The sequence below is a fragment of the Poecilia latipinna genome, unplaced genomic scaffold (genome assembly GCF_001443285.1).
Source record: "Poecilia latipinna isolate Pla-1442-1.1 unplaced genomic scaffold, P_latipinna-1.0 Scaffold284, whole genome shotgun sequence".
In the NCBI taxonomy this organism is placed as follows: Eukaryota; Metazoa; Chordata; class Actinopteri; order Cyprinodontiformes; family Poeciliidae; genus Poecilia; species Poecilia latipinna.
In genome coordinates this window covers 77,742-88,761 of record NW_015112900.1, presented here as the reverse complement: position 1 = coordinate 88,761, position 11,020 = coordinate 77,742, and the positions used below count along the sequence as shown (strand labels likewise).

Sequence of the window (11,020 nt, the reverse complement as noted above, 5' to 3'; positions counted from 1 at the left end):
ATTTGTTTCTTACCTTTAAACACTGATTTAAATATTGTAATTTTTAAACTGAGCAGTAATTTTACATCCATTGAAACTCAAATGTAATATTTAAAACTTCAATACATAAAATCAGTTATTTAACAATATGAGGTGGTGTTTAATTTATTTTTAACATTGTATTTTATACATTTATGCTAATGGTGCCCAAGTCTAGTTTTCCAGAGCTACCATCTGCAACTTTAGATGATTCCTTCTCTAACACACCTGGACCATTGACTCATTATAAGCCTCTGAATGAGGGAAGTCAACCTTTTGTCTGTGTTTTAGCAAGGATGCCCTCCTGATCTGTACCGTCAATGTGGCCCATTGAGGGGGGCCAATATGCTGAAGAGGCCCTCGGTGAAATTGAGTTTGACACCCCTGCCCTAGAATGATTGACAGGTGACGTCACGTCAATCGAGCATAAATAACCATGTTTCAAGAAAAATCCTTGCTACTCCAGCTACGGTGTAGTGGGAAAAATATAAAAATCTACAGATATGCTATGTCTGCATATCTGACTGGGATTTGATTTATGACGTGATTTGATTTGATTATTCTATTGATTCCATTTGACAAAATGTAATGTTTATTGTTTTTTTTCCACAATTAGTGACTGTATGACACATGATGTAAAGCACTTTGTCTTGCTGCTGAAATGTGCTTTAAAAATAAACCTGAACTTGAGAGAATAACGCCGCCACACAGGTTGATATCTGAATTAAATGTCCTATAAACTAACTTACATAAATTACCTTTGGAACAAGTTAACGCTGGGAGGTAAATGGTAACTTCAGAAACTATTGTCTTAACCATAGAGATTGAAACATTGACAGTCTGTTGCATTGCTTGCTTTTGGATTTGGTGTGATAATCATACGATGTAAGATTACTGGCAAATTAGAAAAGAAAATGTCAAAGTATGGCCAGGCTAACTTATCTTTAGTCATAGGGACAGATGCCTGCCCTGTTCGTAGTGCAGACAGGTTCTGACCAGAACCAAGAAGACAAAGAGTCTGATTTCAAAAAGAAAATTTTACTTTAACTTTATTTGAAATGTTATGTTTAGTTGTTGAGGATTAACTCTGCTTTCTTATCTTTTTTCAGATTTAATTTTGAATCTCTGAGATGCTTTGCAGTAACTTTTAATGCCAGATTTGCAAATCAACATCCATGCATGTTGAATGCTATTAGTCACAATATTAGATACCATTTATAATTTGACTACATTAAAATTAAAAATTAACATTTCCTTATCATTTCTTTAATGTTTACCACTCCATCTTTAAATATCCCTCACAAATCATGTCATGACTGCTCTTTGAAGTGAAAACTCAACCTTTACTTCCAGGCTAAACGATACAGTAACAATGCAGTTTTTCATGACAAAACCTAACTGGCACTGCTCTGTTTCTGTTCAGGGCAGCTAAACATAAGACTCCTTTCATAGCCGGGGTGTCCTGCGTGATTTTCTGTCCCACAAGTCTCACACAGTCCATAATGGAGCGAGATGGAGACAGAAACACAGAGATGGGGGGTCTCTTTTTCATGCTTCAGTAGTAATTTGTCACCGGCCATGAATGGCCGCCTTCATCAGTGAGGGAGACGAGGCAAGGAATTTCGGAGTAGTGTGTGTGTGTGTGTGTGTGTGTGTATGTGCGTGCGTGCGTGCGTGCGTGCGTGCGTGCGTGCGTGCGTGCGTGCGTGCGTGTGTGTGTGTGTACAGCCTTTAGGTTGAAGTTTGCTCTCAGCCCATTTGTAGCCCAGATCTGTCTTTTGTGTAGGCCCACCATAGGCAGGTCTCCAGGAGCCAATCAGACGCCTCAGAAGCCATTACCTCACTCTGGTGTGGCCGAGCCAACTTGGAGCAGGAGCCACCAAACAAAATGCTAATTTAAGAGAAAACAAGGAAAGAAGAAAGTGATTGTGACAGAAATACACAAGTTGAGCCCTTCAATATTTCATTTATGTCTCCTATCTAAAAGTCTAGGTTAGATATTTATATTCTGTTTTGACTAACAACACTGTGTTTTCATTGATCATATTATTGTGGAATTTGACATTTCTAAAATAAATTTGCTTAATGGAAACACCAGTTTTGAAATAACTGATGTTTTTTGCTAAAAACATGTTGAGGTAGTTTTGTGGCCGTTTCATAACTGCAATGAAAAAACTTGAATGATCAACAATCGGATGTTGCTAATAACACAAACTATGATGAAGACGACAGGAAGTAGTTGGAGGATGATGGTGTTTTTAATGACTTATCGCATAAACTAACCTATTCACGTGTGATTTTAATTGTTTCTTATTTAATAGAAACACCACAATTGTGTTTTTTGACATTATCTGAGTAGAATATTGACAAAGTTTGATTGTCTTTGTCAATATACATAATGAAAACATAACTAATGTCTAATGTTTTATGCATTGTTGTTATTGCATTGATTCTTTCCCAACAGTCATTAAGATGTATTCTGATAATCCTGACCTTCTTCCATGATCATTTTTACACATTATCCACTGTATATGGACTCAGACCTGATGGCATCATTACAGTTAATCATCCATTCATCTTCTCTTAGTGCCTTTAGGAAGATTACAGCACCACTGAACAAATACACTTTGATCCCTGTTTCAGCCTGCTGCAATCTGGCTGAATAATATTGTTTGGGTTTTAGTCATTTTTTAATTTTCTACAGCTTTTAAGGTGGCATTATGACATGTAAAGGCTTTTATTTATTCATTCATTCCTTTACATTTACTTTTACTGACTTTTTCCCTTCTTACTTGTATATCTATTTACCATTTGTCTTGTTTGATTCATGAGGTGATTATTTACTCTTAATTTAGTCTCCTGTTGGAGCCCATTTTGCTGGGCAGACGACACCAGAGCCATATAACAACACAGACAAAACCCATTTCAAGATTAGAGAGAAATAGACAGGAATACAGACAGCAACACTTCAGTTTGAATAAAAATGTGTATTTTTAAATTCTGATGGCATCCTACAAAATATTTTCTAGAATGGTTTCTTGCTTCATCTTTTGGGAAGTGATAGTTGAATTAAAGACAAACAGAAAACCCTGAATTTTAAAAGTTTTGCTTTCATAGACTGAAAGGAATCCTGGCTAAAAACATCAACAGAAACATCTGAAGTCCTGAGAATGTAACATCATTTTCTGGAGCGAAAGCAGCTACTGCCATCCCAACGACACGGTCACGTCTTTCATTGTCTCCAATTAAAATCTCACCCAGCAACACCAGTTGTTCATTTCCCACTGGAGTAAATCTTTGGAGTGGAAACACAAAGCTGTGATTGTTCCTGCATGGATGAATTTATGAATGGGCACAAAAGATGGTGGCCAATCAGAAAAAAGTGTCATTTCACTGCAGTGGTGAGAAGCTGAATGAGATGAAAACATGTAAAGTAAATGTTTCCAAACACTCAAACCTGCAATGATTATTACGTTTTATTTTTCAAAATTATGTTTGTTTTCATGTTGCTGTAAACTAAGTGATTATGTGTACCAATATCTAAAAATTAGGAAAATAAACAAACATGGCTGTTTCTGCAACTCATAAAACAAAAACAAAAGTTTTGTCTGCAAGAAATAAAAATGACGAAATGCCAGAAATGCCATCCAGGAGCAGTTCAGGACTCTTTAGGGAAAAATGTTTTAAGTGAAATTATCTACCAGTGGAACTAGTACTTTTCATGAATATTTAGGGATTTTTGACTTAAAATAAACTCCTATTTCTTGCTGAAAAGTTTATTGTGATTTAGTTTTGTCAAATTTCAAGTGCATTAATATATTTGTACTAGAAACTAGATGAAAATGCTTGGTAACATTTTGTGTTTTTGCACTGTGTGACCAGGACAATATTCTGATTTATTGCCATGTGTTGGAGTTTTGTTAACCTTGTTGTGTTTTAATGTGGTTTCCATATCACTCAGTTGGCATTAAGTCTTGGAAGAGAAGCTCTTTTTTTCTACCTCTCCTCACCCCATTTGTTCCTCCTTCTTTCCAGGAACCGTCCAGCCTCCTGCAGCCCCTGACCCCCCTGTCTGCTCTGCTTGCAGGGGTCAGTGAGTTTCCCCTCAGAGAGGTTAGTTAGTGTTGGAGCAGAAGGTGTGGCATGTTGGCCTGCGTCTTTGATCGCTACACGGCTTACAATCCATTTTCTTCCACCTGATGGGCTCCGGGCTGACCTCGGGGTGCAACACACCCCATGTGGAGAAACATCTCCACAGAGAAATCACCCAATTTTCCCCAATTTTGTAATTCCCTTTGATTTTTTGGGGGAAATTTTTTTTTAGCAATCTGTTGAAATCTTATTTTTCATCTCATCCAGCAGCTTATTGTCACAAATCTGTTCCACTTTCAGTTTCAGTTTGTAAATGTGATAAAAGCAGAGAAAAATTCTTAAATGCTGCAGGTAGTAGAAAGACTGACCACAGTCTGCAAACCAAATATAATTAGGCAAAAAAAAAAAAAAAAAAAAAAAAACACAATGATATTAAAACCCAGTGTTAGAGTCCAGAACCTATGAATTTAATCAGTTATATAATATTGACCCTATTCATGGTTTTAATATTCCTTAAAACCAGGAGCTGCTTCAGTTTGATAAAAATGAGGTTTTCACAGGATTGAACCGTAACAATGCTGCCCCCTGCTGTTCATCCAGCTGTATGGTTTCCGCAGATTAAAGCTCTAACATAAGTATTATGAGCTTAAAGGGAAATCTTATAGCTTTTATTCAGGATAGTATTATTTAAATTATTGGACTGATTTAGGATTTATAACTCTATAAAATGCTGGATTAGATTTTAAAGCTCAGTTTAGATAAGATTCATGACTTGAGTTAAAAGCGGATAGGAATGTGAATGTCCTTTATTAAGACAACATTAAAAAGGCAGATAAACCTTTTTGCATGGAGTGGTTTAACACCGGACTGCAGTTTTCAATAAAAATCTGAATCATCATCATTTTTAACATTTATTTCGACTTGCCACAGAGTTACAAAGAAAAATAAGAAAACTTTAGATTTATAAATCTAAATTAATGTTATTTATTCACAGAAGACAGAACTATAACATAAACAATTAATCGGTTTATTTGCCACATTACCTTCATAAAAAATAGACGTGGCAGACAGAAAAGTCGAGTAAAGACGAGCTGACCAGCAGGTGGCAGTGTAGGATTATAGTTCTTATTTCTGTGTTTTGATTCAGAGAATGAAAAAGCAAGTACCCTTTTCTATCAAACTTTTTTCTTCTACTAAACTTTCTATTAACTTACACATGTTGGAAGCAGAACTCTGAGGATCGGCAGTAATCTTTATTGGTTTATCCTCCGTACAGAAAACATCCAGAACTGTTTCACTTATAAATATCAAATCAGTTTCTCCCCATTTTTCTAGAGGCGGCAACAAAACATTTCTGCATTAAATTTTCTTATTTTGGCCTTAATTTTGTCTGAGAAACTCAATTTTGAGTTTTTATTAACTGTAAACCATAATCATCAAATAAAAAAAAACTATCACAATGTGAATGAAGCTTTGAGTTTCATATTTTAAATTCATGAAATTAAATTAAAATATCTGTATAAATAAACAGGACTTCACTGAAACATTTTTCTGACATTATGTGTGAAATAGGATTTGAAGCTGGGTTGATTTTTCTCCTCCTGCAGTTTAAACATATATAGAAGTTGATTTTTCATTTCTAATCAGACTTCAGAAGAAAGACTGAGCATGTATTATAGATTTTCTTGTCTTCCCTGTATTGGTTCTGTATTAAATGGGTGATTTACTCTCCACCTCCTGCAGCTAATAGATGGGCTAGTCTGCCACGACCTTGAATAGAAACAACATGGAAAATTAATGGATGAATATGAAACTGAACCGCTATTGACAGATTGAATAAAAATTAGACTTTATCTTTTTATATGCAGAGTCAGCAGATCTTTGTTGACTGAGTTTCTTGGCTTGCAGCTGTTTCATAGTAACACAAAGTTTTGAAATGGCCGTCACTCTTTGGCCTTTTATGTGTTTCTGTGGCTTGTCTGGAAAAAATGCTGTGCTGCTGCAGAGCTTCACTGCATGTTTGAGTCAGTGCTGCTGTGAGTGGGAGGTCATTTCATTTGGATTTCACTCAGACAAATTTACTAACAATTAATTTCTCATTTAACAGCTTGAAAACATTTCCACTGCTAACGGAGTCTGAAAATTGGACACATTTCTTCCCTCACACTGAGTTCAGCAGTGAACAGACACATTCAGGGGTCAAGGAACAAAAATCAGAGAATAAACTGGTTTAAATTCAGTTCATCAAAATGGGCAACAAAGTCTGCAAAATTAATTCATTTGGACTTTTTATTCAGGATTGGTTTTCCAAAACAGCGATGTCTGTTGAGATCGTCTTCTCTGGATAAACTCAGTCACATCAAAGCCGAACTTCAAACAGGATATGTATGAAGATATTGATCTGACTACAAGTCCTGAATCTTTCCTCAGACCCCAAACAGTTTCAACTGTTTCCTTTAACTCCACTCTATCCAGAAAGATGAATCAAATCAGGCTTTGCAGGAAGTCATGTTCATATCTTATCTTTATATCTTTATCTTTTTTTCCATTGACCATGGATTGTCTTTGGGTTTTCTCAGTGTGTTCTGTGGCAAACTCTCACTGAGGCATTGGCAAACTTCCAGCAAGATTCACAAATATGCAGGAAGATCCAAAAACCTAGGAGACACAAGCAACTGCTGGAAACACAAGTTGGACCGGATTTAAGTGGATAATTAACAGGAGAATGTAAGAAGGAATGTGTGGAAATCAGGAAGTTTAAATAGCATCAGGAGGGTTTCCTGGATAGGTAACAGGTTGGCTGATTAGCTGAAGGGAAACAGCTGAGAGGAGTGAAAAAGTGACAGAAACTATGAAAAATAAATAAGTGCAGCTTCAAGAAAAGGAAGAAAGGAAATGGATTGGGAAGCATCAGTCATTTGGTTGAAATGAAACATTTATAAAATATCTAAAGAGCACAAAGTTAGCTGACAAAATTTGATTGTGTGTTTTTTAGTTTTACGAAATAAGGGCATTTGAAGGTAAATTTGTTGATTATTTACTACAATAAGATGCCAATCAATTTTATTGAAGGAGAACTTAAATCAAAATGACAAACACAAAAGAAAAAGCAACCTTGCATATCATGAAAGCATAAATCAGGAAAAAACACTTTTCAACTTTGACCTCAGCTTGAAAGAGTTTCATACGTTTGATTTTGAAAGGCTCTTCATCTCCACTTTCCTCTCTGTTTCTCTTTATCGGTACATTTCTTGCCCTATTGGTCAAATGATGTTTTAAAGTTGCTCATATTCGTGTTTTAAACCAGCTAAACAAACGTCAGAGCACAAACGTTCAGGCTTTTACACACTTACTGACATCAAAGTACCAGAGGGAAAATCTTCCACCAGCTGTACGTTTGAAGTTCATACTTATGGAAAGATCTCTGGAATACATTAATCAAACATCATATCTGTTGTGATCATTTAAAATTGTGTCATACATAATGTATTTTTAGCTGTGGGCTCTATATGCTGGGATCACAGCTAATCTTAAGGGAAGAAATAAACGTCTCTGTGTTTAGAACAACACAGCAGCGCGCTCCATTTAGACTTTATTTGCTCCAGATTTGTCTGGACTGCTGATTTAACGGGCAGCAGTGAAGCTAACTGAGCTGAACGCTGCACCATTTGCACTGACACAGAAAGCCATGATGGGAGATAATCAGGCGGATACAAAAGAAATTAATTCAGCATTTTAAAGTCCAGCTGTCTGGTGGCTGCTGAGCAGGTGTCAGCTCCTCCTCCTCCCCCTTTCTCCTCCTCCTCCTCCTCCTCCTCCTCACTCTGCCTTTCAGTCACACACTCCAGCCCATCCTGCTCTCTGTTGTGGCTGCACATCTTCATATTCGCTACAAATGTTTTACTTTATATATTTCATAACAGAGCAAACATGGGTTGAAAACGACCCTGAATTTGTACATTTCAGGCTACAGGAAGTAGCCTGAAATGTACCATACAATAATATGGTCAAATATGAACCACATCCTTTGGTTCATATTTGTTTTTTACTTTCTCTCCATTCAAAGCCAGACTTTACTTACACATAAAAGTGAAATCATTCAGGGACTCCTTCACCAATTTAAACCCAAAATCATTTTGGTAAAAAAATAAACAAACAAAAGCTTTAAAATTCCCCTGAAAGACTCAACTTAATTAAGTTTTTGATTTTGCTTCTGAAAATTGATCAACACGTCTTCCTCACATGCCTCACACTTTAACTAGAGGATTCAATAAACAGCTCATTTTCTTCCTTTCTTTCTAAGTGATAAAAGCAAAGAGTTTTAGCAAACAAAGCCGTCCAAGCTGCATAATAATAAAATGAAGTTCAACATGTTTTACAGACAGATCAAATTTGCATATAGTTTTATCCTAAATTATGATAACAAAAAATTTAGTGTTCATATTTTTGAATTTTCTTATATGTACGATGACTTTCAAAAATATTCACTTTTCCACACTTCTCCTTATGTTGTAACCTGAAGCTTCAGTTGTTTTTATTGTGCTGCTGTTTGATGTGTTTCATTATGATGCTTGATGACAAAATGTTCTCTTATAATCCTCTGATGCATTTATAAATGAGATCCAAACTGGGAATAAATTACACACAAGGACAATGTTAACTAATAAGAGATTTCAAAAGGTAAAAAGGGTTGAATACAAATGCATGCCACACTTTTCAGATTTGTGTTCGTAATGCTGTTGGGAACGAAGCAATCTTTCCTCTAACTTGAAATTTACCACATTAAATCACAATAAATGCTTTGAATTGTGTGATGAAACATGTAAAAGTTTCAGTGCAGTGAATATTATCTAAGGCTGTAGTTAGCAGCACTTAGCAAATAATGCATTAATGTATTTTAAAAGATGAATGCATAAAACTTTAAGCAGGAGAATATAAAGACTCAAACATAACTGGGTCAAAGAAAGGTGAGAAAGGGCCACAAATGTTGCCTATAGTCCATTAGTTTTAGCTTTATTTTACGATCTAAATTATGATTATTATTTTTTTATTCATTCTCCATCCTCTATCTAGCTAAGCTGCCTCTCAAACCTCGTCCTCTCTTTCTCCTTGCATCCCGTTTCGGCATCTCTCTCTCTCTCTCTCTCTCTCTCTCTCTCTCTCTCTCTCTCTCTCTCGTCTTTTCATCTCTCACTCCTCCCCCTCCTCCCACCTCCTCCCTTCCCTTCCATCCCCCCCCGCCGGTGGTATCCACACACCGAGCAGAGACTCTGGATGTCAGTCACTTTCCCAGCGAACAGACGGTAATCCCCCACCTCATCCACCCCACCCCTCTCCAAACAGCAGCAACCGGAGGCAGGAGGGGGGCAAAACCTCACGGGACACCTGTACACTACCGGACGCCTCCCCTTCTGTTGCCTTTCACTTTCACTCCCAGAATAAGCGGCGGATTTACGCTTTGAACAGCGGATTCATCCAGCAGCAGCAGCTCGCAGGAGGTCCGCGGATGGAGACGCGCTTTGAAGGCGGAGGTCTGCTGGTGTTCACGTAGCAGCGGCTGCAGGGTCGTGCCGCATTGTCCGGCCGCTTCGAGCGACGCTCGGGGAGACGGGGATGCTGCCGTCGTCAGTGAGTCACAGATCGGGAGAGAAAGCGCGGAGCGGCTTTGACATGGAGGCGAGCGGCTGTCGCTCAGGCCACCCGGATCAGCAGCAGGTTGGTGCAGCCTGAAGCCCCGGCGGACGTCGCTTCGTCATCTGCACGCTGGGAAATTCTAATAAAGTTCAAATCTTGTTAAAATAAACAACAACAAAAAAAAAAACAATGATTGTGTGCGTAAAAGTGAGTGGCCCATATGTAGAAAATGCATCACAGAATGAGAGCAGCGGCGGCGTCTGTGGCAGTTCAGGGTGGATTACGTGTTCAGAGCAGCAGGCCTCCATCTGAAGTCAGCCACTGATCACTAAACGCTCTCCGTCCACTTCCCTGCCCTGTTGCTAACCGATTCCTCAGCTGGTTGGCCGGAACCCCCCGCGGAGGGACAGCTGTTGCAAACGATGACTCACCTGCAGGCTGGCCTCTCTCCGGAGACCCTGGAGAAGGCCAAGGTGGAGCTGAAGGAAAACCCGGAGACTCTCCACCAGGACATCCAGGAGGTCCGGGACATGATCATCACCCGGCCGGACATCGGCTTCCTCAGGACAGACGACGCCTTCATCCTCAGATTCCTCAGGGCGAGGAAATTCAACCACTTTGAGGCGTTTCGGCTGCTGGCACAGTACTTCGAGTACCGGCAGCAGAACCTGGACATGTTCAAGAACCTGAAGGCCACCGACCCGGGCATCAAGCAGGCTCTGAAGGACGGCTTCCCGGGAGTCCTGTCCAATCTGGACAAATACGGCAGGAAGATCCTGGTCCTGTTTGCAGCCAACTGGGACCAGAGCAGGTGAGAGAAAAGTTTTTTTGTTGTTGTTTTTTTATGAAATTAGGGCCGAAAACGTTGAAAATACATCTGTGTTTGTGAAACCTTAGAAATGAATGAGTGAGGCTGGAGGAGCTGTCCGTTCAGCACCACTCAGTCATTAGGAAGCACTGCAGCAACCTGCTCCAAACAGCTGTGAAATATTAGATACAGTCATTGTAAAACGGGTCATTAACGACAGAAAATGGACTAATATGTTTGGACAGTTTAACAGAGACGACAGAGTCCCCAGAGATTTAACTCAAGTAAGAGCAGAACCACTTCAGCGTGTTTTTAAACATTTAAACATCATGCAAGAAATGACTGAAAAGGGTTTTGTAAAAAGGCGACTCATGTTCTGAAATTTAAATGATCAAAACAATCATTTAATATGTAAAAATTGAAGTTGTGTGGAAATATTGGTATTTTAGAAACCAAAATGAAAATAGT

At 38.4% G+C, this 11,020-nt stretch overlaps 1 protein-coding gene across 1 annotated transcript in view; it reads left to right on the top strand.

Annotated features, from left to right (window-relative positions):
• Nucleotides 1-9,332: 9,332 nt before the first annotated feature.
• Nucleotides 9,333-11,020, top strand: part of clvs2 (clavesin 2) — a 35,571-nt gene continuing 33,883 nt past the window's right edge. The window contains exon 1 of the mRNA XM_015033983.1: nucleotides 9,333-10,555. Coding sequence (XP_014889469.1) covers nucleotides 10,167-10,555 — 389 coding nt within the window. The 5' untranslated portion in view covers nucleotides 9,333-10,166. The remainder of the gene's footprint in view (nucleotides 10,556-11,020) is intronic.